The sequence below is a fragment of the Fusarium flagelliforme genome, assembly GCF_020744385.1.
Source record: "Fusarium flagelliforme strain FIESC 12 MPI-CAGE-AA-0113 chromosome Unknown B0J16scaffold_2, whole genome shotgun sequence".
NCBI classification, from domain to species: Eukaryota; Fungi; Ascomycota; class Sordariomycetes; order Hypocreales; family Nectriaceae; genus Fusarium; species Fusarium flagelliforme.
This window is the reverse complement of record NW_025763504.1, coordinates 1,935,665-1,962,499: the sequence shown is the minus strand read 5'-3', so window position 1 is coordinate 1,962,499 and position 26,835 is coordinate 1,935,665. Positions and strand designations below refer to the sequence as shown.

General features: G+C 49.3%; 8 protein-coding genes across 8 annotated transcripts; 4 read left to right on the top strand and 4 right to left on the bottom strand.

Moving 5' to 3' along the window:
- Window positions 1-136: 136 nt before the first annotated feature.
- B0J16DRAFT_411108 (uncharacterized protein) lies at window positions 137-1,880 on the top strand (the record flags this gene model as incomplete). The annotated part of the gene is made up of 2 exons (XM_046133208.1): window positions 137-656; window positions 719-1,880. 2 exons carry the CDS (start codon window positions 137-139, stop codon window positions 1,738-1,740), a joined length of 1,542 nt encoding a protein of 513 aa, XP_045986288.1. The 3' UTR covers window positions 1,741-1,880.
- An 841-nt stretch (window positions 1,881-2,721) lies between these two features.
- B0J16DRAFT_316066 (factor-induced protein 1) lies at window positions 2,722-3,695 on the bottom strand (the record flags this gene model as incomplete). Its single annotated transcript, XM_046125292.1, has 3 exons — window positions 2,722-3,419; window positions 3,475-3,543; window positions 3,626-3,695. The coding sequence occupies 3 exons, from the start codon at window positions 3,693-3,695 to the stop codon at window positions 2,722-2,724; spliced, it is 837 nt and encodes a 278-aa protein (XP_045986287.1).
- A 2,099-nt stretch (window positions 3,696-5,794) lies between these two features.
- On the top strand, window positions 5,795-8,416 carry B0J16DRAFT_332939 (TIP-1 family-domain-containing protein). The gene is made up of 3 exons (XM_046126772.1): window positions 5,795-7,525; window positions 7,573-7,867; window positions 7,921-8,416. Exons 1-3 carry the CDS (start codon window positions 5,891-5,893, stop codon window positions 8,394-8,396), a joined length of 2,406 nt encoding a protein of 801 aa, XP_045986286.1. The 5' UTR covers window positions 5,795-5,890; the 3' UTR covers window positions 8,397-8,416.
- On the bottom strand, window positions 8,417-9,909 carry B0J16DRAFT_332938 (mitochondrial carrier domain-containing protein). The gene is made up of 2 exons (XM_046126771.1): window positions 9,562-9,909; window positions 8,417-9,379 (listed from the first exon to the last, which is right to left on the bottom strand). The coding sequence occupies exons 1-2, from the start codon at window positions 9,662-9,664 to the stop codon at window positions 8,580-8,582; spliced, it is 903 nt and encodes a 300-aa protein (XP_045986285.1). The 5' UTR covers window positions 9,665-9,909; the 3' UTR covers window positions 8,417-8,579.
- A 321-nt stretch (window positions 9,910-10,230) lies between these two features.
- B0J16DRAFT_332936 (Sec34-like family-domain-containing protein) lies at window positions 10,231-13,194 on the bottom strand. The gene is made up of 5 exons (XM_046126770.1): window positions 12,790-13,194; window positions 12,423-12,727; window positions 12,027-12,366; window positions 11,039-11,980; window positions 10,231-10,988 (listed from the first exon to the last, which is right to left on the bottom strand). The coding sequence occupies exons 1-5, from the start codon at window positions 12,910-12,912 to the stop codon at window positions 10,404-10,406; spliced, it is 2,295 nt and encodes a 764-aa protein (XP_045986284.1). The 5' UTR covers window positions 12,913-13,194; the 3' UTR covers window positions 10,231-10,403.
- A 39-nt stretch (window positions 13,195-13,233) lies between these two features.
- Window positions 13,234-15,537, top strand: B0J16DRAFT_332935 (regulator of chromosome condensation 1/beta-lactamase-inhibitor protein II). The gene has a single exon (XM_046126769.1). It carries the CDS (start codon window positions 13,380-13,382, stop codon window positions 15,195-15,197), a length of 1,818 nt encoding a protein of 605 aa, XP_045986283.1. The 5' UTR covers window positions 13,234-13,379; the 3' UTR covers window positions 15,198-15,537.
- Window positions 15,538-16,687: 1,150 nt separating this feature from the next.
- Window positions 16,688-18,153, top strand: B0J16DRAFT_380264 (protein-tyrosine phosphatase-like protein; the record flags this gene model as incomplete). Its single annotated transcript, XM_046131059.1, has 2 exons — window positions 16,688-17,078; window positions 17,135-18,153. 2 exons carry the CDS (start codon window positions 16,688-16,690, stop codon window positions 18,151-18,153), a joined length of 1,410 nt encoding a protein of 469 aa, XP_045986282.1.
- A 5,105-nt stretch (window positions 18,154-23,258) lies between these two features.
- Window positions 23,259-26,737, bottom strand: B0J16DRAFT_58944 (uncharacterized protein). The gene is made up of 2 exons (XM_046134111.1): window positions 26,601-26,737; window positions 23,259-26,544 (listed from the first exon to the last, which is right to left on the bottom strand). Exons 1-2 carry the CDS (start codon window positions 26,670-26,672, stop codon window positions 23,458-23,460), a joined length of 3,159 nt encoding a protein of 1,052 aa, XP_045986281.1. The 5' UTR covers window positions 26,673-26,737; the 3' UTR covers window positions 23,259-23,457.
- Window positions 26,738-26,835: the final 98 nt, after the last annotated feature.

Sequence of the window (26,835 nt, the reverse complement as noted above, 5' to 3'; positions counted from 1 at the left end):
TTCTGCAACTCGAAGCTCGCTGAAGGACAACAGCGGAATATCATCCACATATGTCTCTAAGCTCGTCAATAAAGCGGAACTTTGATCATATGAAGATATTCACTGCTAGAGCAGAGAACTTGTTCCTAGTTCCAAAATGCCCAACCCTCTCAAAGCAAGTTACCACTTCCTAACATGGATCCTGGACCATGACCAAGTCCCCAACGATATACGACGCAGTCTAGAGCTCGTTCGAACATGCGAATCTGATCTCCAGCATCTCATAGAGCTCAGAAACGACTGTCTACCTCTTCTGCAGCGTCGCCCAAAGGTCCTTCAGCGCGTACACACCATCATAGAATCTGCCCAGAAGGGACTCCAGGAAGTCTGCGAGATTGTTGAGAAATGTCGCCCTGAGAATGATAGACGTACTAGGACAACCTTTTCTAAGCGTATGGCCTGGGTGCTTGTCGAGTCTTCTGAATTCAAGAGCCAGGAGCCTATTGTTAGTCGGCATCATGCTGCTGTGCTGGCTGAGTTGAACTTCTTGAGGCAGATTGCTCTTATGGCGCCCGTTTCTGAACCGGAGAAGAGAGAGGAGAAGAAGGGCATCGTGAAGGAGGCTGCAGTTTTTGATAATGTTGCTCTTCTGGCAGATCTTTTGGGTGATATGAAAGGTAAGTTAAGTCCTTGACTCATAGGAAACTATTACTTCATTACTAACTCTAGGCAATGATAGTCCCGACAGAGAAACAGCCCCCAGTCACTCAGACTATTGTATCACCACCACCCATCATAGTCTTCAACGCAAACACGGAACCACCAGCTCACTCTAACATCTCCACACTTCAACTTCCCACATCTCTAAATCGGAAGTCAAACTCTCAGACGTTACACATGGAACATGCCCGCGACTCATTACCAGAAGTTCTCCCAGTCGACATGACCAGCCCTGCTCCATCGCTATCACTTACTACGAATTCCAAGTGCGACAGCAAAGACTTGGCAGGGCTTGCTTTACTTCTTGGAGACCCTCTTGATCTTCAAAATTGCCCAACGCCATCGCCAGTTTCTCAAAGGAATAACGTACAGCGGGAGATGACAGGTCCAGCCCAGCCGCTGACTTACGACCGCCCGAGCTATCCGTCTGTTTACAACGAGTCAAATCAGCATCTTCCGTACAGCCCACAACATAGCGTCTCGGACTTGAGCCAAGGTAGTCACAACGTATATACGCCATCGTCTGTATCCAACATCCCAAGGTCTCTTCACCATAGCCATTCCTCCCTCTCTGTATTGTCATCAACCGCACGAACAAACCAGCAATATCAGAGCTATCCAAGTAACTATCCCGGTCAAATTGTGTGGAGCAACTCGTCTTTGACAACCATCGCTATAGCCTCGCCAAACTATATACAGAGCAACCCCTCATTTACTCAACCCATTGGTGAATTGGATACTTCTCCATACCACATGATTCCCTTGTCTGGTGCCCTGAGCCATAACGATAGCTCGAGTGGTCAGAAGTTGGCTGTACAGGTGAACACAGCGCCCGTAGAGCTCTCAGCAGAAGAGAAACCGACCTCCAACCCTAGCCTGCGTTGCCAAGCCATGCGTATTGGGTCTAGTCGATCTGGGCGTGCATTCAGCGAGCCAGTATCATCAACATCTCAGCAACACAAACGTCGACCTCCTGAAGGATATACAAGATCAACAGAGACTGGAACTTCTATGATACAAAGTCAGAACTCAACGTGGTAGCTCGAGGTTCAAAACAAACATGTGAAGATAGCAAGATCAAGTGATGTATATGCTGCTACTAGCCTGAAATTGTGTATGGCTACGGATGCTACAGATGCTATGATTGATGAATTCATACGTCATGTATAGTTCATTAGAATAACAACAAATTCGAACTCACTTGATAGTCGTATATGCGAGTCACGGCCAGGAATGATGAGAGAAAGTGAAATATATTCAATGATGTATTTGGCGGTTCAGTCCCAACTAATGTCCTTTTTGTTGGATCAAGTCCTCAATCCTATACCCCCCTTGAAGACGCCCGAAGCATCTCATTTCAATATCCTTATTACGAAGAAAACAGAATAGAACGGACGCAGAAAAAAGTCAAATCAGATCAAATCCTCAATTTCGAAAGCATGACAATAAGTTGTCTTGATAATACATTTCCATAAACAATTCCTGTTCCTCCTTGCGCGTCAAGACATAATATCCCATATCTCGTACCACATCCTTGTGTCGTGGTCTTCAAAATCGTCTCTTGTGGCGCGTGCGTGCGTACTCCTTCATCTCTCGTCTTGAGAGATCGGTTGTATGTGTGGTCAAACCGCAGTCTATATGCAAAAAAGATGTGCCTTCCTCGCCTCACTTCATGCTGACCATAACCAAGTCTCAGTCGTAAAGCCTCTGTTTTCAGAGACCATCGTATCGATCATCTGAGCTTCGGTGAGGTCGTAAAAGAAGTGTCGTAAGTTAAATAAATCGTTACGGGAGGTGTCGTGTATGTGCCGTCCCTTTTTTCGAATAGAATGACCGAAATTATAACCGATCGCTCAGTGTTTTGAAATACAAAAACCATTTCCGGAACTCCGATGCTGATGCCCTTTACCTCTTTGATCTTACCGTCTCCTTGTCGAGAAATCTAGTCGACATATGTACATTTATTCAATCGATTACTCAGTCCTCAATAGTCCGCGAAGACTCAGGTGAATTCGAGGTCTCCTATACCATCGAACTGAGCACGCTTATACTGAGGATCATGATGAGCAGACCGATTGTGACAACGATCAGTAGTGCGAATGAGAACCAACCCAAAACCATGGCGCTGGTACCCACACCACTCCTGACCGCTCCGTTGCCGAAATCCTGGGCTATAACCGAGGCGGCCACGGACGCTGTATGTTGCCATAGTACGGAGACGAGAACGAAAATGGCCGAGATGAAGATCAGAGCCAGGGCGATCTGAGAGACGGGACGGGACGGGAAAGGCTTGACCTCGCGGTCGGAGCCCTCAGAGTCAGTCTCCTCGTGCCAACCGGGGAAGGTAGCGAGAAGTAGAAGACAGACGAAGGCGAAGATGATGGCAATGATGATGAGGTAGGGGAAAACAATCATATCCTTGAACTGAGCAGCAAGCCAGATCAGGTTGAGAGGATCTTGGTCGACATCAACTTCTTTGGCCAAGGCAGTTGCATTGTTACTGCAAAGCCAGGAGCCGCCGTCAGGGTTGATGCAAATACCGAAGTAACCAACGCGAGCTTGCAGCGAAGCGTCACCGGCGATGTTTTCGATGGCTGAATGAAGGTTGTAGTCAACCTGGGCTGTATCGGGTACTGCATCGTAGCTCTTGTAGTAGATTGAGAGCAGGAAGATGTCGGGAATGAGTGGTGAAGAGGATGAACAGCCGGCAAGTAGTAGAGCTGATGTCGGTCAGTATATGCCTCATATTCGAGTTGAAGACTGCGAAATACTCACATAGTAGAATTATGGCGATGGCGATGAGAATCATCAACACATGGTGGTAACCGAGGAATGGTACAAAGCCTGAGATTGTGTTAGCCGCATAGTTCATGAAAATAGAGTGAGACATCTAGCGAGATGTCCCAGACAGAGAGGAAGCACTTACGATACCATCCGACCTGGACCTTTTGCCTCCGTGAGGACGAGCTGCTGCTCGTACCCGTCTTGGAAGCCATTGTGGATGCTGTTGTTCCTGTCCTCCTTCAAAATGTTGTCGATTGGAGTCGTGACAGATTCAACTAAGTTGTCTGTACTCGTCTCCCAGTCAGGGAGCGACGAGCCAGTTGCGGAAGACGGCTATCGTTTGATTTCCTTGCTCTTTCTGTTACCGCTTGGTCGCGTAACTATTCAGATTCTATCCTCAAGCTGTTGAACTTGTCGAACTGATGAGCGTCCTCCTCTGAATCAGTCAATCTGTCTCGGGAGCAGCGGGCTCTTGTCAACTCGATGAGCGATGGAATGCGGACGATGTCTCGGTAGACAGTCGATGCTGGAATGCGTGCGGGTTAAAGACGACGGTCGAGATCAACGAGCGAAAGTCGGGACCCTGCGATAGTGAGATCTTGTAAAGGAGATTAAGTCAAAGTCAAAGTGAGTTAAGATGAGATTAGCGAAGATCAGTTCACACTTCACTTGCTGCTAACGAGGGTGAAGTTTTGTTAGAAGAAGAGACTCCTTGGGGGAAAAGGAGAGGGAAAGGAGAGGAGCGGTCAGTCAGTCAAGACAAGTCAAGTCAAGTCAAGTCAGTTAGTAGCGCAGTTTCGTATACCAGAGAATTGGGCGAATATTGGATGGCTGGGGAGACTTGGGACATGAACCAACCTCTGGACTTTTTGGTGGGTGATGGAGAGGTGTAGTGCCCAACCACCTATTTACATGCCGTTGGCAGGGTGACGGTGACGTTTTAGATGTGGAGCCTCTCTTGCCGCTGTAAGAGCTCTTGGCCTTTTCAGCACCGGGCAACCGCTAACCGTCGCTGTAAAGAGAAGGAGACGAGGTAAGCTCAGCCCGACGCTAGACCGCTAAAGGTAAAGTCTATTTGGACCTGCAGCAGCGCAAGCTTCATCCTCTTCCTGGTTCAAGACAGGGCTTGATCCCTGGACCCTAGGATCCTAGGATCTTCGATCTTACGTAGCGCTTCGCCGTAAATCCAAACCCGATTTTCCATGGCCAACAGAGACCTTGATTTGGTCATGACCCTGTCAGCTCGTCAGTGCCCAGGCCTGCCAAGGATAGAAGCTATAGCGGGACCTCCCTCAGCTTAATGCAGTTGTCATGACAATTTGGCGTCGTTTCGAACATGTCCTTGCTTGAGCTCGTCTGCACTTTATCTTGGATACGTATAATGAACTGTTGTATAGGCCCTCGTGCCTGTTTCTGAACTGTTCACATTGACAGGAACCATTGGTTGCCTTGTTCCGTGTTTATAGAGCTCAGACACCGATGGTCGAGATCGCGGTGATACCCAGCGGTCTCGGTAATCCTATTCCCTGTCCAGCTTCTTGTTTGCCCCATTTCCCCAAGGAAGCGTGGCTCGACTTAAAACTCCCCGACTCTTGGGTAATGGAGTCGAGCCCACTCCGTCTCCCTTTTCGACTCAGACAACTCATAATATCCACTCTTTCGGAACAGACGAGGCTCTCACGCGGTGTGAGGAATATGCCATTTGTCCTAAATTCGCAATTGATCCAAATTGATTTGATTTGGGTAGGTAGATGATACGTGCTGCACGAGTCATCTATACTCTGTATCGCTATCTGTCCCTATCGTTAATTATCTGACAATTCAAACTACCTACCTAGGATACCCTATCTTCTATATACTCTGCCTAACAATCATGTGGGTATCAGACGTCCCAAAAGCACTTCCCTCTAGTCGACCATTGCGTTGCTGAGTTGTCAGCTCGTAAAAGTCAACACGAACTACCTACACATCAATGATTCCATGGCTGACGACGCCCTCTCTCTTCAGGGTGCAAGGTCATCGTAAATGTAAAACTTTGCTCTAATAAGAACTATACTTTCATCATAATGGCGAGTTTAAGCTCCCGGTAAAGCCGTTGGATTCATCATGACAACCCTTGATGAGAAGCCCAGCCACCCGACTAATTAAAATCCCTGACGTTCAGCCACCTCAAAATCGCGAATCCTTCCCCTTAACGCGAATACACTTCTCCCCCCAGCGAACGATAGCTAGAGCTAGATGTTTCAAATAATTTTTTACTCGCTTAATAAAATCCCATCTACTTTGTTTGCGTTGTTGAAGGCCAATGTGAGCTTCCAGAAGCAATCGCACTTAGACGGAATTATGTAGTTACCGGGTATAGTGGGGCTCACTCCCCACGTCATTCAAAGAGTAGCTACGTTGCGCTATGGGATTCATGACAACCATCACTGAAACCACTATATTCAATATGGCTACTGCAGCCACGTACCCTCAAGGAACCTCGCTTGATATCCGAGTTGAGGACTTCCTGGATGACAAACTCCAGTCTTTCGATGATATCGAAGAACTGGACACACTTCTTGAGAATGTCGAGCTTCAACGCAATCAGCTGCAATCGCAGCTAGACACAGCTGTCAAAGAGCTCGAGGAGACCCGGCGCACAGCCGACGACCGCCAAGGCTCGCTCACCGCTCGTATACAGGAGTTCCAAAAGCTTCAGGAGAGCATTGATCTCCGTGCCCAGATCTATGCTGCCTCGGATGCACCCGATCAGGCCATCGAGCGCCTCAAGTCGCCTATGAACAAGATCAAGGCTGTCGAGCGGGCCCAAAATTATCTTATTCTCTTGCAAGATACTGAGAAGCTGCGAGCAGGAGCAAAGTCATTTCTGCCCCAAGATCCTAAGGGCGCATTAGAACCTTACATTAAGCTGAAGCAACATGTACTCAAGTTGCAAGACCTACCGGGCCAAGAGGGTTTGCATCTTGTCGCCTACGCCGAGAATGTGGCCAGCTCGCTCTGGGATGACATTAAGTCCACCATGTCTGGGGAACTCGAGGAAGTCTTGAAGAAGAGAAAATGGCCACGGGTCGAAACGGATCTGCAGATGGACGAAGAATGGATTAATTGCATCGAAAAGCTCATCGATCTGCAAAAGCCAGAGATAGCGCACACCGATAAGCTCGTCACACTGTTGCCATTCGAGATCATGGCTTCGATCTTTGTTTCTGAGTTCCGTTTCCACTTCCTTAGTGACAAGCCGACGAGCGGCCCGCAAGCATTTGGAACACACTGTCTTCCGTGGTTCATTGCACTTGTTGAGAAATGGGAGGACTTCTTCCGAGACAACCTTGGCTATCTCCTCGCGGAGAAGTTCCAAGATACCGCAGTGGCAACCAATCTGGCTTACATCGATCCTGTTTCTGCATTGATTACTGCTCTTTTGCCAGTGTTGAAAGAGAAGACTTCTCAGGTCGCACTAGAAGCTATCAAGAGCCCGTCTTTCTTGAGCAGTTTCATGTCCCAGCTAATGGCGTTTGACGAGAATATTCGTTACAAGTTCAGCTACGACGGCGGCGACGTCGAGAATGGATGGTCTGGATTGACCGCATATATCCTTGACGATCACTTCGACACATGGTTCAAGGCCGAGAAAGACTTTGCTCTTGAAAGATACAATACCATTATAGATTCACAAGACGCCCGTAACATAGATTACGATTATGCGTTACAGGGCAAGATGAAGCCAACGTATGCTGCTGTACGAGTCACCGATCTCCTGCGGTCGGTGACAAGCCAGTACGAGAGAGTCCGCACTTTCAAGCACAAGATCCGATTCTTGATCGGCATCCAGCTCGAAATCTTAGATGCTTATCATGATCGTCTCCGAGACTCGCTCCAGGCTTACCAAAGTATGTCTACCACCTTTGGCCGTACCCTGGCTGCGAACAAGGAGGATCTTGCCATCTTAGAAGGCACGGGTGCTTTTGAAGTGCTATGCAAGGTTATTGGCAGCGCGGACCACATCGTCAATACCTTGAAAGACTGGAGTAATGAAGAGGTATGCTGCGCAATCCACGTTTCAAAGTTATGTTCTGACATGTCTAGTTCTTCGTTTCCTTATGGGATGAACTACAAACTCGTGCCTTGCATAGAGCCAGCCAAGGTAATAACATAACCAGCACCATGAGCTATGATGATGTCAAGGATCGTACTTCTGCTGCAGTAGGAGAGAAGCATGAGGACGGAGCTCTCTTCGACGAGACTGCTACTGCCTATAGTATGCGACGCAAAGCTGCTCAGGAATTGCTCGTCGGTGCGCTTGTCGAGTCTCACAACAAGGCTTTCCGTGCTTACACGACCCGCGTTCAATGGACGACTGTTGGAGAGACAGCCATTCTTGGTAAGTCTACTGGTGATTTTGCTACCATCGAACCTTACCTAACATCCAGATAGATGAGCTTGCCATTACTCCAGAACTGGATGAGCCACTTCGTATCCTCCAACGCAACTTCGATTTCCTCATCAAAGCGCTCTCCACTGCTGTTTTCCGCCGGGTCTGGCGTGAAGCTCTCAGCAAGCTTCAAGATCACTTGTGGTCAACAGTTCTCATGCGCCAATCTTTCACCACCTACGGCGCAACACAATTCCGCCGCGATGGCGTCGCTTTGGTCGCCGTTGTGGAACGCTATATCCCCAGCGGTTCATCTATCCTCGATAGCTTGACCGAGGGCATGCAGCTGCTGAGTCTCCCAGTCGAAGCTGGCGAGGCGGGCGGGTTGACACTCAAGGAGGCAAGCGACCGAGTATTTACGGATAACGAGGAGGCGCGCAAAGTTCTCGAGGAACTGCATCTTGAAGAATTATCACCACAGAGCGCCAGGAATATTCTGCAACGCCGTGTAGAGAACAACGAAAACGTGGGATGGTAAAGAATAGATTAAATTGGGTATATTTTCATACATCTGATTCTCAGATCTATCATTTGTGCTATCTCGTGTTGAACTTCGCCGTAACCCTCTATGATTTCCCTTTTGTTCTACACTGTATTCCTTTTCATTTTTTTATGCATCCAAATAGTAAGTTCGTTTTCTTTTAGGTGATGTTTGCCTTTCTTAGCTGTTAAGAGCTCGCATGGTCATCTCAACAACAATAAATGTACCAGCGCTGACAGGCATGGCTCGCGCAAGAGTAGGACCAATACCCTTGAAGAAACCACCCGCACCCTCAGCACGCCATGTCTTGGCAAAGCAATCTCTCATAGTGCTGTACTTTTGGTTGGCACCATAACCGTCGGTCTGCATCTTGCTCTTGATCACATCGAAGGGGTAACTGGAGAGCCAGAGGACCTCACCAGCAAGACCACCATAGACAGCAATCTTCCAAGCGGGGATATCCTTGCGGTCGACATTGTTGCGGGCAGCGTCGGAGTTCATCATCCATTCAAAAGCAGTAAACCAGGAGCCATAAGCGAATGCCTCTCGCCAGATAGTAACGCACTGGCCGCGGTAGATGCCACTAAGAATACCATTGTGCGCTCCGAGTTTGCGGACGCAGTCGCCAGGGCCATTGTACAAGCGACCAGCACCGTGAGGCTGGCTCTGGAGACGGATACGAATGTGCTCAATGGGGCCGGAGAGGACCGAGTTAGAGATACCGGCGAAAGCGCCCGCAGCGCCGTACTGGGGATATGACAGCTCGGCGCCCTTGTTGCGGTCCTGGAACCAGCGCTTCGCGGCGTTGAAAGCTCCGAACTGAACGGAAACGCAGGCACCGATACCAATGAGTGGTGTGAGTGTTCCCTTGTAGAATGCGAGCGCGCCCTCGTTCTTGTAGATGGTAGTGGCGGCGTTGATGGCGGAGGAGTACTGGGTTGTTGTTTGCAGTCGGACCTTGACAATGTCAAAAGGTTGGCCTAGAAGGAATCTTGTTAGCAATTGATTGGAATCCGAGTTGTTACACAAGTCAGCCCGTGACGACTTTAAGTGAGAGCGGCTCTCACTCATGCCTGTCACCCCGCTCAATCTCACAGAATAATTCTCTGCGCGCGGTACGGTCGTCTCAATCTTCATGGAACGGAGATGATAACTAACATACCGATCAAGACCTGTGCAACTCCTCCAACTGCGCCAGAGAACAAGTCCTTTGCTGTCTGAAGCGCAGGGTTCTGCTTGGCCGCCTCCAACTCAAGAGCGTCCATCTCTTATCTGGTGGGGGTTGTCCTTGTCCTTGTCTTTGTCTTTGTCCTTTCTTTGACGATGGTATCACCCTTTCGATCGCAAAGGGGAAGAAGAGAAAAGAGGAGGAGAGAAACCCAAAAGACAATTTGTGAGAGATAAGAGAGTACTAGAGGTAAATAAGAAAAAGAGAAAGTCAACCCGGGCAAGAGATAAGCTAGGAAAGAATGCCACAGTCTATCTATCGCAATCCGGGGTCGAATTGTCACGGAGAGCGCTCGGCAAATGACGTGCTGGCATTATCAAGCCGGTAACGGAGCCCGGACTGTCGGGGTTCCATTATGGTGAGATAAAGCGATACCAGCGCCATTCGGACCCTGCCCCCGTAATGAATTGGCTCAGAAACGCGGGGACCTCGTTTTTTGGTGCTGCACTAGAGAAATCTCTTATCGGCCTCTTCTCCGGTCACCGTTCGAACTATGTATCCCACTAACAATTAATCTGCTGTTCCTGGTTCCATCGCTGAAGATCTGCTCAATTGGAGGGCCACATGCTTCGAGTTATTGAGCAACGAATTCGGGATCTGCGTTCTAGAACCGTAACAAGCCGATATAAGCAACCTTACGTATATATATATATACACATACATCATCTCCCCAAAGCAAAACTCAGTAAAATCATTCATTATTCTCAAAATCATTGATCTAGATTCGTGTCATAAGCAACAATCGCTTCTATACTTATGAACCACTTTCCTTCTCTTTAGTACCGTCTCACTCCCTGCTTCTCATCTTTTGCATCATTCTGCGCCTGCGCGTGCTGTTCAATAGCCTCTTTGAGCTTCGCGACCACTTCGGGTTGATTGCTGAACGCAGTCATGAGCAGGCTTTCCAGCTCTGCCTCTACCTTCGCGATCGGCTTGACTCCAGGCTTCCGGTTCTGTGAATCATTCATGAGAGCACCCCAGCGATGTGTGAAGTTGTAAATGGACTGGCGTAGCAGCTCATCCAGCTGCTCGTTCATATCCTCAACTGTCAGTGTCTTGGCTGTAACTGACGGCGTGCCTCGTGACCAAAGACTACCTCCAATGATGTTCGAGAAGAATCCGACCCAGTTCTGAGGACTTAGCGTGTCCCAAATGTGAACAAAGTGTTGCATTGAGGCAGCGTGGTTTCTGATATCGCCAATCTCCAGTGATACCAACTCATTCTTAATAATGAGCAAGTTTTTGACCATGAATAGGTCAGGGTCTGTACCAGCCTTCAACGACTGTATCCTAGATTCTGCACGTTGCAGCACCTGAATGGTCTCTCGCACAATGTTGAAGACAACCGAACTATTTTTGGACTATGGAACAATAAGTCAAATGATAATGAATCTCCAAGGAGAGTACTCACTGATCTCTCTTTTGGCATGCAATTCTCATACATGCCCAAGAGTTTGATGGCCTGCTTCACTAGAGGATGAGCATTCGATGATGCCACCCCTCCTACTACAGGGCCAATCTTCAAGGAAGCGTCTTGAAGAGGAGCCTTTGCAATCGTTTTCATAACTTCTGTCTCGAATACTGTATCCGTCAATGGCCAAAGGTGATGTGCGAGGAGTTGTGAAGTGTATTGCTTGCACTTGATGAAGTATGGTGACTCCATGTCATCCAGATCAGCACCAAAGTATTCGTTCGCAAGTAAGCCTACAACGTTACATGTCGTTTCCAACGGCGCCGCCTGAAGAACTGTTTGGAGATTGGTCACTAATGGTGTCAGGTTGCCGGGATGGACAATCGTGGTGTTGATGGACTTGATGGCCTGGAAAACAGAATCTGCTGCTTGTGTCCACACAGGCTCGACTTCAAACAGTTTCATAAAGAGGTTCTCTTCATTGTACATGCGCTCGAAACATTGTTTGATAAAGTTGCGTGACGCTGTTTCCGCGGACAGGTCCTTGACCTCTTTGTTGAATTCTGTAATGTCAGATTGTGTCAATGCCTTGAGGTCGCGATCTCTTGTTGTCAGATGGTTGTGAATGATGTTATTGGCCGTATTCGCGTACGTCTCGAAATGTGTACAAGACTCGTTTCGCTGGCCATATGAATCGTATGCTCGGCGCACAACTTGGTGGACGTTGGGTATTAAGCCGTATGAATCTAACATCATTTCCTGAAAGCGACCATACGCAAGCGCATGACGAGCAGATTCGGACTTGGTAGCAATTATTTGTCGTCCAATTTCAGGAGATACCTTGTCCAATGTGGTCTTGTAACCGTGCTCGAGAAGGTGCAGGGCTTTTGTGAGAAGCGCAGTGTATCGGGCAAGGTAGGTATCGCGATCGCGGTATGAAGCCTAAGTGTGTAAGCGTTGTAATCTTGCAATGATGCACCATCCTTACATGTTCCTCCATGAACACAATACAGGAGTCAATGTTCTCGACCATCTCTCCAAATGATGCATCGTCAACCAATCTACTAGCGCCAGGCGCATTGAGCCGTCTTGTCGCATTGTCGAGGTAAGCATAGTAATGAAGATCGGTTCCGACTTCATTAGCCAACTCTTCCAGCCTTCTTTGTTCTGTCAAAAGTTCCTCGCATTGTGACTGGAAAGTCGATGTTTGCACCTCAACAGAGCCGAACGAGTTAGACAAGGTGGTGAGAAGTTTGAGTGTCGCATTCGCATCATCGATCAATCCGTCTAAATGGCGCTCCGTCAAGGTGAGTTGGTCGCGATATAGTCTGCAGTGAGTCAGAATAACACAGGCAGAGAAGTAGACCCGTGCAGGACTGCATACATATATTCTTGTTGACTGGCGTCTAGTAGTTGGTCGTCAAATGCTTCGAAGGTGTTGGGCTCATGTGTATCAACATCGTTACTGGACTCAGGAAGGAACAAAGCTTCCCATGCCCTGCTCTTCTTATCCGTTTTCTTGGGTCGTGGTTTTGTATCCTTAGACAGCTGCTCCTTGACCACACGATAGAAGTCGGAGTATGAGTTGGCTCGACGGATAACGGTGGGTTCTGGCGGGGTATCGGTATCTTCGATTTCTTCGTAGACATTGGGCATTGGCGCAGGGGTTTCATGTATTTGACCGGTTTCCTGGTACCATTTTGGTGAGCTTCACCCAGCTTGTGGTGGGGTGTCTATTCGTGGGGACATACGTTGGGCTGCTGTAATAAAGACTCCTTGCGACGATGTCCATGACTTTGGCTGTGGCTACTGGAGTGGCTCTTTTTGCTGGTGCCCAGATCGGGCATCATCGTATACCACGAATCCTCATACATGGTGCCGAATAAGCTCAACGGAGCTCAAATTGAAGGAGTTCGCTGGAGCTGGAATTTGGAGCTGGAGCTGTTCTAGTTAGAAGCCACGCAGCGTTGAATGTTAAAGTCGGAGGCGTCAGCTCCGAACCGCCGATGGATTGGACGGCAAGGTGTGGGGATGATATCCGTGCGCTACACTAGCAGCTGAGAGTGCTTGCAGTCTGTGGCGCTTGCTACAGAAGATCTGTGGCTGTGACTGCAGGACCCTGTGGCTGCGCCTGCCACAGTCCAAAGAATTTTGCTGACCATTACCATTAGTTTAGTTCATCTTTACTGCGGGAGCTTGAGCTCTATGACCTCACAACCTTTTCTCGATCATTGGGAGCCAACATTGGATTTATCTTTTTGATGCAACTTGATCTGTTCAACTGAAGATCTTGTCAGTTGCATTGACTCAGATTGTGCATTTTCAAGTGTCTGTGCCCATCATGAACGTTTCTCGAGCTGCTCTCAGGCGGGCTGCTATCCGCTCCCAAGTTCGCCAGCCTATCACCACTTTCCAGCGTCAATGGGTTCGCTACGCCCACGACTATGGCAGCGAATATTCTGAGCCTCCCTCCAACCGCGCGGGCAAACTCATCAGTCTTACAGCTGTCTTTGGATTGGCTGCTGCTGGAGTTTACCTTTATCCTAAATTGACTGGAGCATCCACCTCGGCTGCTGAAGATGAGAAGAACCAAGCTCCAGTCAAGGCTGAGATCGAGTTTGAGAAGCCTCGCAAGAAGGTCAAGTCCAAGGAAGAGAATCGGGATCTTATCAGTTCACAACATGCGCAAGTCAAGCATAGTTGGGAGCACCCTGGAGTCTATGCATGGGGCTCCAATGTTGGCAAGGTCATCGATCCGAAATCTAGTGAAAAATATGTCAAAGTACCTCGAAGGATATCCTACTTTAACGACCAGGTCCTTCGAGATCTCAAATTGACGTCCATCTTCGGTGCAGCCGTTACTGAGAAGGGTGATTTGGTTCAATGGGGTCTTGGTTACAACCAGAATGACCCTTCCCCAGTTCCTACACTTACAGGCAAGGACATCGTCAAGATTGATGTTTCGCTTGACCGAATCATCGCTCTATCGCGAAAGGGTGATGTCTATTCCATCCCAGCGTCTCGCAATGACCAGGAAGGTGGCCTTAAGGAGGAACAGCAGAAATCTTCCTGGTCTATCTGGGGATCTGGTGACGCGCGGGAGAACATCCATTTCCGCAACTTGACACCATCCACTCTCGCATATGGCGAAAGCGTGAAGGACATTAGCACCGGACAGGAACATTGTCTTATGCTTACCTCAAAGGGACGTGTTTTCTCCGCTGCGGCTAGTGCTCTCGAGTTTCCTTCCAAGGGGCAGATGGGTGTTGCTGGCCTAACCTGGCACAACAGGCCTAAGGGTCCTTACGACCAGCCTCACGAAGTTGCTACTTTGAAAGGATTTGAGGTGTCGCAAATTGCTGCTGGCGACTACCACTCTGCTGTTCTCGACAAGACTGGGCGTATCTTTGGATTCGGCGATAACTCTTTTGGACAATTGGGAATTGATACCGACTACGGTCTCTCAGTTTCAGAAACCCCAGTCATGCTTCCTACAAATATGTCATATGCCAGCACCGGACTCATACCAACGGTTACATCTATAGCAGCAGGCGGAAACAACACTTTCTTCACTGTGGACGCAAAGACCTCTACAGTTCCTGGCAGCAGAAAGGCTCTTACCCCAGCAAGGAGGCTCCCACCTGTGACCACCGACTTGTGGGCTTGTGGCCAAGGAGTTTACGGAACATTGGGTACCGGTCGATGGTCGCATGTGTCTGCCAAGCCGACCAAGGTGAAGGGTCTCTCGTCTCTCTTCGAGTTTGACGAGAAGACCAACACGATGTGCCCTATCAGGCTCAAGTCCCTGTCAGTTGGCGCTACCCATTGCTCGGCTATCATGGACAACGTGACCGAGTTGTCGGTATCGAGCCAAGGTACAGAGAACGAGACCAACTGGGGTGCCGATGTCGTATTCTGGGGTGGCAACGAGCACTATCAGCTTGGCACTGGTAAGAGAACCAATTTGAACGCGCCAGCATACATCGCGGCTCTGGACAGTCCCGCAGATGCTCGTAAGGAAGGCACAGAGGGTTTCCATCGACTGTGCGTCACTCCTCGCAAAACAGTCCGCCTGGATGGTGGAAAAGGCCGAAAGGTATCTTTGGAGCAAAAGGTCGAGTGTGGCAAGTACGTGACTGGCGTTTACTCTGCTGTTTAAGACGACAAGCCATAGGGCTCAATTTGTAAGAACACCACTACTGTATTATCAGAAACATATAATCATGTATTGTATCTACGAGGACACGGTACGGCGTTGGGCGGAATGCCAGCTATGAACCTTCTTTTCTGCGAACTTATAATCTGCTGCTTGCAAAAAGACTGAATAAAATGAATCTTATGTCTCCATTAGGCTATCGTATGTTAGCTTCGTCAGATCTCCCTGTCAGATTTCTACAGGGGCATGGATAAGTCCTATTATAGTAGGAACTTGGACCAATATGGATGGGAATGGAGTTTAATTTGGCCTCCGCAATGCAAGTGGATAGGTAGGACTGCTGAAGGAATCGACTTGCTGATAAAAGGGATGAATAGTAAATGTTGGTTATCATCCGGTAGGTTTCCTAGATACGACTGAAGGAGTTGATTGATCGGACCAAAATCCGTTGTCCGTTGACCAAAATAGAAACAGTCTGTAGGTAGACAACCTATAGCCATGTCGTCCAACAGCCGCCACGCTACTAAAATTATCCTGCCCGCGCTTTAGTCTACAGCAGTGTGAAAGGTACTGTACGTACAGGGGCAGAGGGGAAAAAGAAATTTACTAGACCAGGTACCGTGGAACTATCGACTCTAGATTGCCATCCAAGATAAATTGAGTGCATGATCAGCAACGTTGGATTTGCCCAGAGCCACGGGATTGGGTACTTTATGTACGTGTCCTAATAATAAAAAGGAATGTTTTTGGAAGAGATCTGTCAAATATCATCAAAGGCAAGACCATGAGATTGATCACTTGCAGATCAGGCCCTGCATCCACTGTAACAAGGCCCTTACAACTGCCGTAATTCAGGTAGGTATGCCCTAAAGGAAAGGAAAGTACAGAGTATAAGCGGGCGCGATCAGACACTTTCTTTCCCCACGTTCCACCTCTTGCAGTCTTTTTTCTCTGACGTGACGTCTTTTTTTGAGACTCACGTTCGCATCCATTACTTGGTCACGTCGTCACGTCACGTCACTCGTTCCTGGCCTAAAACGGCACCACTCACTCACTCACTCACTGTAGGTAGTAGATATTCTTGCCTAGTTTCATTTATTTTATCACCGTCGTCAAAACCTTCATTTCCTCCCCTTCCTTATACTTCTTTTGCTTACTCTCCTTTTGTCTACATACTTCCTCCCCTTTCTGGTCTCGTCATCTTTTCGCCTCCTCGTAACCTACTCTAGTACATACGGCACTGTACTGCACTTGACTTGCGCCCCATAGCCCACACGCATCTGACCCCTGCCCTGTCTGGCCTCCACCAGCCAGGAAGACCCGACGACACTATTCCTCTTCTTGGGCCCAAATCTCCGTCGTCTCTGCTTCTTATACTTGGGCGTCCGCCGCTGGTCAGCCCTCTGCTGAAATTTGTGACAAGTCCCTTCTACTGGTGCAGCTTTTGCTTCTCCTTGGGGACCTCACGCCAGTCTTTCCAGTATCCCGACGCCATGGACAGGATCCCCAAGTTCAGGCGCAAACCTAAGAAACCTACCATCGAAACCTCCGTCGAACGCTCCAGCAGCGACACTGCCGACAGTATTGCCAGCTCCGAACTGCAGGCCGCAAACCTCCAGTTGCAACTACAGCAAGGACAACAGCCTCAACCACAGAAGACCAAATTCTCCAAGAGAGCAGCTTTCAAGAATTTCCGGTTGCGTAGCTCTGCTAAGAGAGCGCGCGACAGCCCACCCGCCGAGTTGCCTTCCAGCCCTCCTCCGCCGGCCGTCGTGAGCCACGACGGCGTCAAGAGTCGACCCGTCACGGCCGAAGACGATGTGCCAGGCAATAATCATGGGGCACAGCCCCGAATTCCTGCCTTCCTAGAGTCTTCATTGCAAAGTACGAAACTGGATAAAGAGTGACAGGTCCGTTAATAAAATACTAATGTCTAATAGATATCGACTTCAAATTCCAGGAGTTACAATGGGCCGAGCGCGAGCGAGTTCAAGAGGGTACAAGAAACGAGGCAGACCAGGATTTCAAATGGGGTACTTTCAAGCAAGTCGATGTTCAGGAAAAGGGCGCGATGGATCGCTACGTCAACATCAAGCCATGGAATCACAACCGAATCAAGCTCCAGGTGCCTGAGCAAGAACTTGACTATGTCAACGCCTCAGAGATTACTGTTCCTTCGGTCTCCGATCCGGATACGGAGCCGTTGCGGTATATTGCTATGCAAGGGCCGACCATTCCCTCGATTGACTACGTCTGGCGCATGATCGCCGAACAAATGGCTTCGCCAGCTGTTATCGTGCAGCTTACAACCATGGCAGAAGGCGGAGTTGTCAAATGTCACCAATACTTTCCTGATGACGAAGAACAACCAACCTGGACTTTGAACGAACATGATGCATGGAATGACAACTGGCAAGCCCAAGTCACGTACGATTCGTACGAGGAGCTGGCCGAAGGTGCCATTGAGAAGCGTAAATTACTCATGCGCCTCAACGATGAAGAAGAGCCGCGCGTTGTGTGGCATCTTCTTTACCGGCGATGGCCTGATTTTGGAGTGCCCGAGCTCGAGGATCTTGACGGGTTCTTTGAACTCATGCAGCTGTCTCGCGAACTGAGTGCACCCACTAATCCACGGATAATTCACTGCAGTGCTGGCGTTGGTCGAACTGGTACGTTCATCACTCTTGAGCATCTCATGCGTGAGCTTGAGTTGGGGACCTTTGAGAATTATGACGAACCAGATGAGGGCCCCGACCTGATATTTGAGACTGTCGACCTTCTCCGAGAACAGCGTGTGGGTATGGTCCAAGGTCGACCTCAGTTGTTGTTCATTTATCAAGTCATGCGAAAACTGTGGCAAGACAAATATGGCGTCGACGAAGAGGGCAATGAACCTGCAGCTAAGAGACTCGAGGTGGGCGACCCTTTCGTTGATGGCTCAGCGCCAGCTTCAACGTAGACCAATCAAGGTACTGCCGTCACAAGATGAAAGAAGTGGTCGTGGATGTTTCTTGTTCAGCATCTGTTGTAAGGATGAAAATCAGTTTAAGGGGCTTATAGAGACAAACTCGAGGCATGAGACACGCGGTAATGTTAAGGTTGTAGTTGGGATAAAGGCTTTCTCGACGGTCGCTGGGTTTTGGCGAGAATGTCGGGGTTTGCTAATATTCCATTATGAGTTTCGGGGCACAATTTGCTTGTGTGTTTATATGATATTGCTGGGGAATGTATGATCAAGCATGGAAGGGGTTCAGGGGTAATGATATCCATACATAGAGCTCGCATCTCGTAATGGAGAGATGACGATGACACAGGAGCACTCAAGTCAGGAAAGACTTGCGGAGGTTTTTATTTAGTATTCATGATACCACAAGTACGAATAGGGATTGGTTGTGACTGGTAGCTATCTAACACATCACATTCAAATACGTACGTAATGAAACTCCAGCGCACACGATGTGAACACTCTAAATATGTTTGAACGTCGTGAATATGAGAAACAGCTTTTGTATTATGGTTTCGAAGACTTTTTCCTATGTATTTTAACCTGAGTTAATTGATAGTGATCTTGGTATCTAGGTAGGTATTGTTCCGGCCGTGGCGCCCATATCTGTATCAACTTCATTACCACAATATGCTCTACTTAATTCGAAAATGCTTCAAAACAACGAAAATGGCAACCTATATAAGCAAATAATCAAAAACTTAGGCGCTAATCACCAGTGTAACAGTCTCCTTCTCCTTTTCAGTGACAGTGACAGTAGCCTGGTCCTTGTCTGTGACTGTCACGGTGAAGTAGACGGATACAGTAGGTGTCCCATCCACAATGATGGTTGTGGCATGCGCATCATTGCCAGTGCGCGTAACAGCGTCGGGCTTCTTGTCAGCCTGGCTGTCGGCGTTGGCTTCGGTGGCCGCAGGAGCAGGAGCCTTTGTTGGCTTGTCAGGAATAGGAATGAGTTCTACAGATGTAGGCTTGTCATCACCGTCATCACTGTTATCGTCGCCGTCCTTGTCCTTGTCATCATCATTATCATTGTCGCCATCATCACCACCTGATGGGGCAGTGGGCTTGGCTTCGTCAGGCTTCTTGATGGACTTGGTCAAGGTTGTGCCGCCTGGGAGATTGACTGAGGTGGCGCTTGGCTCAGCAGGAGGAGGAGTTGTGGGCGGGAGGTCCTCATAAGCCTTGGTGGGTTGAGGGTTGGAAGGTTCTTGCGGGTTGGTCTGGGGAGGCTTCTCCTCATTTGGTTGAGATGGCAATTCTTGGACAGGTTGAGACTGGGCTGGTTGAGAAGGACGTTCCGGTTCCGGTTGGGAGGGTTGCGGAGAACTAGGCTGCGCAGGCTGTTCTGTGACAGGTTGACTTGGCTGCTCCGGAGCTGGTTGAGTTGGTTGTTCAGGAGCAGACTGGGTAGGCTTCTCAGGCAGAGGCTGTGTCTGTGTGGGTTGCTGATATTCAGGCTGAGAAGGCTGCTCGCCGACAGGCTGGGATGGCCTGGTGGGCTGGGCTGGCTGTTCCTGGGCAGGTTGACTAGGCTGCTCCTCAACTGGCTCGCTAGTAGGTTCAGGGCCTGTACCATCATCGACAGTAACGATAGTGGTAATTGTCACAACAGGAACTTCAGGTTGCTCTTGAGCTGCAGAAGTAGGTGCTGGTTGACTGCCCTGATTTCCGTTACTAGGGGCAGTGTTCTCATCGCCGCCTCCAGGGGTTCCCCCGAGGATCTTAGCCGCAGTGGCAGGATCCTCACAGATTATCTTGATACCACCCTCAACGTTGTACAAAGGGAGAGCAAAACACTCCTCTCCCTGAGTTTCACAAGAAAGAAGCTCGAAGGTGCCATTGTCAGCACATAGAGCCATCTGTCCGTTGATACAAGCAGCTTGGCCCTTGGTACACGCAGTTTCAGGAGTGAGCTTCGCGAAATCTTCGTTGTACTTTCGAGCATCAACTACGTTGCTAGCGTAAGCTGGAGCGGGAATTGCACTCGTGCCTGTAGGAACTTCGGTATTGATTGTAGGCACGCCATTGGCTGGCGAGCCTGTGGGAACAACCTTTTCTACTGACGAAGTCTCTGGGGAAGAAGGGTTCGAAACCACAGCGGTAGTTGAAGGTCCGATGGGTGCTGCGGGCTGTGTGTTGGAGCCAGGGCCTGGATACTGGGGCATAGCATTTGAAGGAGCAGGAGATGGTTGTTGGATTGCTGAGGTGTCTGCCGGGGCTTCAGGTTGCTCGATTGCAGATGTAGCGGGAGTCTCAGGCTGAGCCGGTCCTGGAGTCGGGTCAGGATTCTGGGGTTCGACAGGTGCTGAGGTCTCAATAGGAGAAGTCTCTGCAGGCGCATCAGGCTGTTTGCCTCCAGAAGTTTGCACAGGAGGGTATGCCTGCTTGTCCTCAGATGTAGGAGCAGGGTTGCCAGGCTGGACAGGTTCGGAAGCAGGAATTTGGCTCTCAGGCTGAGCGACCTCTGAAGTTGGTACAGGTTGGGCCTGAGCGTCAGATGTAGTCTCAAGCTGCGGGTCCTTTGGCTGAGCTACAGAAACGGTCTCAGTAATAGCAGTGGGCTTTGCCTCTGCGGCTGAAGTCTCCGGAACATCTGCTGCTGGTGTGGTAGGAGGGGTGGGGTAGATGTTGGAAGGATGCTTGGGGTTGATAGGGAATGCAGTATCGCCAGGGGCCTGCGTTGTGATGTATTCGCTAGGAGTTGGTTGATACGCAAACGTGGTTGTCACATCCTCGACGGGTGTAGTCTCGGGCTGCTCGTCTGCGGGAACAGTTGCTTCAGGGGAGGTTGCTTCAGGGGAGGTTGCTTCAGGGGAGGTTGCTTCAGGGGCTGCGGTCTCTTGGATAGCACTTGGCTTGGTACTCTCTCCCTCTGATGGTTGCAGTGTACCAAGATCAACAGTCGAATCGAGGACCCTTGTCTCAGTCTTCTCTGGCTTTTGAGCAACCTCGGTGGTGGGAACCTCGGGAGCAGCAGTAGTGGCCTCGTTGACCGGTTTATAGGTCGGGGCCTCACCCGCTGAGCTTGGAATCTCCTTTGTGGTCGGGCCAGACTCGGTAAGTACTGCAGTATCCTCAGGAGGTGGGTACTGAGGCTGATCAGCCGCCGAAGTTGGCGCTTGAACTTCTGTAGCTGGATCCTTGGGAACGATAGAGGTTGTAACAACTGGTGCAGAGGGGTTCTGGGTGAAAGTCGGCTTGTTCGCAGGCTCTTCTTGCGTAGGTTGCTCAACTGCACTCGTTGGCTGGGGAGCATCATTGGTTGGTTGGACCGGAATGACCTCGATAGGTTCAGGCAGGCCAGAGTAGGGGTTGTTTTTCTTGTCATCGCTCGGGCTATTTGAAAGCAGTGGGTTAGGATTGGGAGTCGAGTTGAGGGTCTCGAATATGGGTCGCGGCGTAGTTTGATCGCCGCTGTCCGATCTAGCATATATAGTCAGATATGGCGCTTCATGCTCTGTCTTCAAGTCCAGTTCATACCCATATCCGTCGTGGGCCGCAGTAGGGGCTTGCGAGTTTTCCATTCTAACATCAAGGAAAACGCCAGGGTTTCTTTTTTCTCTGCCAGTCCACATAGGGCCAGCCTGCGCGGACTGGGCAGCCAAAAGGAAAGAGATGGCTACAGCGAGCCTCATTTTATTATACCGCATGATGAAGGATAAATCGATATAGAAGTAGTAAAAGGAAAGAGTGTTTTCTCGTGAGATCGGAAAAGATATGGTCGTGTCGTGTTTCTCGTTTGTCGTTGGTACGTGAGTCAAAGCCTCGTGTAAGTTGCAGTGATAGTATGACGAAATGAAAAGATAAGTTTGTCGAAATGCTTCCTCCGAGATCCAAATAGATTAAGAGTCAGTAAAGCCAAACAATGGCGTTTATCTGTGAGCAACAATTCACTTGTTCAATACCCTGAAACCGAGACACACAAACTGAGTACAAGGAAAAGCCGGCCTTGTTAACACAGAATGGATAAAGGGAATGACGAACAGGGGAAGCGAACAGAGCTATGAAAGAAAGATGGAGAGATAGTATGAAAGAGAGTCACACAAAGAAAGAGAGATAGAGATAGGAAAATAACTTGACAAAAGGAAAAGAAAAGGGAAAAGCTGAGAGTTAGAGTCAGAGAGTGTGAGTGTTGTAGTAAGAGTGAATCCATTCAAAGTTGGGAAGGTAGAGCCAGTGTATATGCAATGCAGTACCTCCTTCCCCCCAAGACCCCAGGAACAATCCATAACCAATTAGCGCCAGGAAAAGACGATGAATCGACTCACAGGGAGTCTCATCTCGTATCGAATCTGATCGATTTTCACGGCAGCAAACTACTAGACTAACCTGGTCACCAACTTAGACTCCTTGCCATGGATCCATGATCCCCAGTCAGAGTCTGAGTCTGAGTATCACGACGCGCCCAACCCAAGCAAAGACCCCAGCAACTCACTCAAATAGAAATGGACCCAAGTAAAACATTTCCCACATATAAAAAAAGAATTCTCCAACCTTCTCAGCCAATCGCTCTCGTTTCGTCATTCTCAAGTTATACGGTGAAAGACTGGCTCTAAGCGCTCTGTTTCAACCGCTTATGCGCGGCCTGTTCCCATTGGTTCCCCATCTCCACTACGGCCCGGCCTTACTGGGGTTCAGTTGCCAATCGTCGCCTCTCCACTGAACCGCCATGCGGCCTTACGGTGCAAGTACAAGCCTTTTTTAGTGTTTGTTACAGGGGGAGCCGGGGTTCGTGATGCCCTCATTTCTGGCCTTGCTTTGCCTTGGCTTAACAACGGGAGATTGACATGGTCATGATCATGGTCAAGATCATGCCGTATTTGGACTTGGTCGACCCATATATGGCCTTTCAGTTCTAGACCAGATCAGCCATTTTAATTTCCTCTTTGGATTCTCTTCCTTGACTGGCCAGACAAGAATAGACTCCCTCCAGAACCGTCTTCCTGGGTCTCCAGATCATTTGACGATAGCCGCCCGTCATTAGCAAATAACCCTGACGGTACTGGGAGGCCGTGGCTTAGTTCTTAGTCGTCAACTACAAAAGAGATAGATCCCTTTTCTTAACTTTGCATTACTTCTTGTGCTACTATTGTTTCAGCTACCCAACGCCTTATTCATGTTATACAAATCCAGGTATCCATGCATGGGTATATGGTATACACTAAGCGCCGCCGCGTCTAAATGCCACCTTTCTGCTTTTGTCTATGCTCAAAGTACAACAAACCCTTCCACAAGCCAAGCTTTGTATCCAATTCACTACGCCACCTGGCCTCGAGATGATGATGTCTCTTCCCTTTCTTCTTCCTCCTCCTCGTCCTCCTCTATCATCTCGTCCGTATCCTCGGAAAACACCCTTCTTCTGAGATCATTGACAGCATCACGCTGCTCTTTCGAAGTCTTGTGCTCTGTGACTGTCCAATCTATGTTCAGATCTTGGACATCGGTAATCTTGTTATTCCTGTAATGGAGAAATCGTTCACGGGCCCAGGTTGAAACGTCCCTCAGCTCCTTCACGCCGTTGCCATGGCTTTCGATGTACTTGTCCACTACCGTGTCATCCGGCCACTCCCATACTTTGTTCTCCATAACCCCCTCAAAGACTTGCTTGACCTTTCGACGTCTGATCAGAGGCTCCGCAAATGCACGGAACGCACACAACGTCTCAATCATGTCCAAGTCTTGCGGCAGCTCCCCCATGTTCTGTATCTCTTCTTGAAGCTCTGGCAAGCTCCACTCCCGGATGAGCCAGTTCATCATGTCTGACATCGCCCTGACTTCCCCTGCAAACGCCAGCGCCAACATCAAATTGTGGGCGACAGATGGCATCACTGGATCCCTTCGCGCTCGCATCATGTCCACGTGTGACACGTGTAAACTATCTGCTGGGCGTGATCCCTCTTTTTCCTTCAAGACAACGGAGTAGAACAGGCCCATCAAGCGTTCCCCAACAATTTCGAACATCGACAATGCCGAGTGCTCTGGTGCATTCCTGATGTACTTAGTGTTCTTACCGGCCTCAATGGCCTGGGCCTCGTAATGAAGCGCGAACGAGTTGCTGTCCGCCTTGTCTGTTGGTAGAGTCTCTGCCAACTTCTCCACCTCTCTTCGCAAGATCTTCCGTAAAGTTTTGGCGAGCTCGCTAACAATAACCAGGTTCATGGACTTATCGACATCGATATGATCCACGACATATAACCACAGGCGGAGCTGTGCCTCAAGTGTAAGTTGTAAGCGTCCATGGTGCTGCGCAAGTTGTTTTAAGATAGGCGCCCACACATAGGATGACCAATTAGCATTGCTGCCGCTCAGGCGACGCTCTGCGAGCCGGATAGCACGTAAGAGATTCCTACCACCAAGATTAGGGGTCTTGGAGAGGAGTTCCATATAGGCTGAGAACAGCGGTAATGGGATTTTCCTCAATTGATTAGGCGAAGGAGAGGCCGTCGTCAAGGCGTGGTAGTTCTTTCGAGCAGTGCTGCCATCCTCTAAATACCGATGGCCTGCAGCGACATTCTCAGCGTTAGAAACCAAGATGCGAAGGCACTGTTCGTCCGGGCGTATGCCGTCTTCTCTCATCATGCTATACAGTTCTCCTGGTGTCGGAGGCTGCAGTCGCAACTTTTCCAACTCTGTCAAGTTTTTGTCTTCATTCGTGGGATAGTTAAGATGATTATCTCCGGGCAATGTGCCGCGACGAGGATCAGCTTCCCTGGCGTATAACCTTTGAAACATGGCGGTATATTCGAGTACCCCAGGCTTCATGCCCGGCTCCGGGGGATTGTTGAACCGCTGCCATGCTTCATGAGCATTCCTGGTCGCCCTGATCGATGCTGCCCAAGCTGACACCTTCCGGGCTGTGTTGATTTGCACCCGCTGTTGGATTGTAGGACTGCCATCAGGAGCCAGGCCGTATAGAATATCGATGACTTCATCGACCTCCTGTTTAGGAAATCCCGCTTCCTGCATCATCATTCCTGCTCGTACAACGCGAGACCAACTTTCCTCGGCCTCCATGGCCTCATCGATACCATCCGCTGGTACCAGGTACGGGGGCCACGACTCTGAGTGTCGAGATGCGGCATGTCGTTCATCCATATTCTTAGGCATTCCAGCCAGAACAGCTCTGATGGCCTCAAATCCGTTTCTGTCTACCGACAAGGGTTGCGGGAGACTATCAGACATCGCCAGAAGGATATGTTGGGCCGCCCAGATGTACGCATATGGTATCGCCTTGTGCTCCGCCCCAGATCCCATCCGAGAAGCGATAGTTCTGAGTGAATCATTGAAGAATCTGCATTGCGCATGGTATGCTTCTGCCGTGGATTCAGTCGCCGGGGTTATGTCCGATGCGCCGTGAGAATTGGCTCCCAGCTCTACAATAAACTCTGCCATTATCTCAGCGAGAACAATTAAACGCCTCGGTTCTATGCGACGACAGTGGAAAGCGAGCCGTTCCATATGCTCCATAACCTCTTTTGGTGCGAATTTCTGCATTTGAGTGCGTGCACGCCCCTCGATGTACAATCTCACATCCGTAATTCGTTTCTTCTCTGCCGTAGTCTTCAGCCTCCTTCCGAAGTATTCCAGTAAATTATCCAAGGTTGAGACTTGTTTGATCCTTGATGACAATCTTGACACATAGCTGAAAATGAAGCCAGGCTTCGCACTCGAATCTGCCAGAAACAAGTGACATCGCTCTTCGTCAGTTCTGGCGAAAAGAATATCGACGTATTGGTTCAGGCGTTCTTGCGAATGTCCGTTGTACTCCATCACACCCATCAAACGCTTCCATTCCTCTTCTGGGTGCAGGGCCTTGCCGACTTCTTCCATGCCTATCGGATCGGCTGCTACTTGTCGTCGAATATGCATTTGCAACAACACAATAGGTAGGCGCATACTTCGAATCCCGGCGACGTTTCTCTGTAACGATGGATCCGGGTCGGTTATTGCAATATATCTGCGGAGTAAAGTGGGAGGACTTAGTTCTGCCCATCTTTTTTGCATATTTAATCTTCGCTCTATTCGGTCGCGCATGTTATTCAACGGTAATGTGAATTGTTCAGCATCTGTGTCTTTTCGATCATTGACCAACTTTCGCTTGAAATCAGGGTTCAATGAGGGTCGGTCAACCTCCATGCGACGCTGCAGTATCGCAGCTTCAACCTTCTGGGCTTCTGGGCTAGTGACATCTTGTCGATCTCGGTCTCGCTTCAATTGGATTTTAAGCTCGGCCTTGGATGGAAGTCTATCATGACTGCGGCGACGCTCTGATATTACAGCTTCGATGCTGTCGAGTATGGAAGATGACCGACGAGACTGAATGGAACTTGGGTAGTAGGTAGTCTAGAAACAACAGAATTGTGAGCTCCAGGTTCTTGAAATTGGGTTCGAAAACTTACCTTGGCTTGGGTTACCACATGCTGCGACGCCTGCCATCCATGCCTCAGCTCCCGGGTTGCACTTCTCAGCATCTCTCCCTCATTTCTTCCAGGCTAGCTCAATGGCTTAAACAGGAAGATATTATAAGAGAACTCGGTGATGGGAGGCAGATAGTGCGAAATGACGTGGGAGGGAAATGATTGATTGTTGTCCACCAAACTTTCTGTATGCGTCAATCGGGTTTATCGGATTATC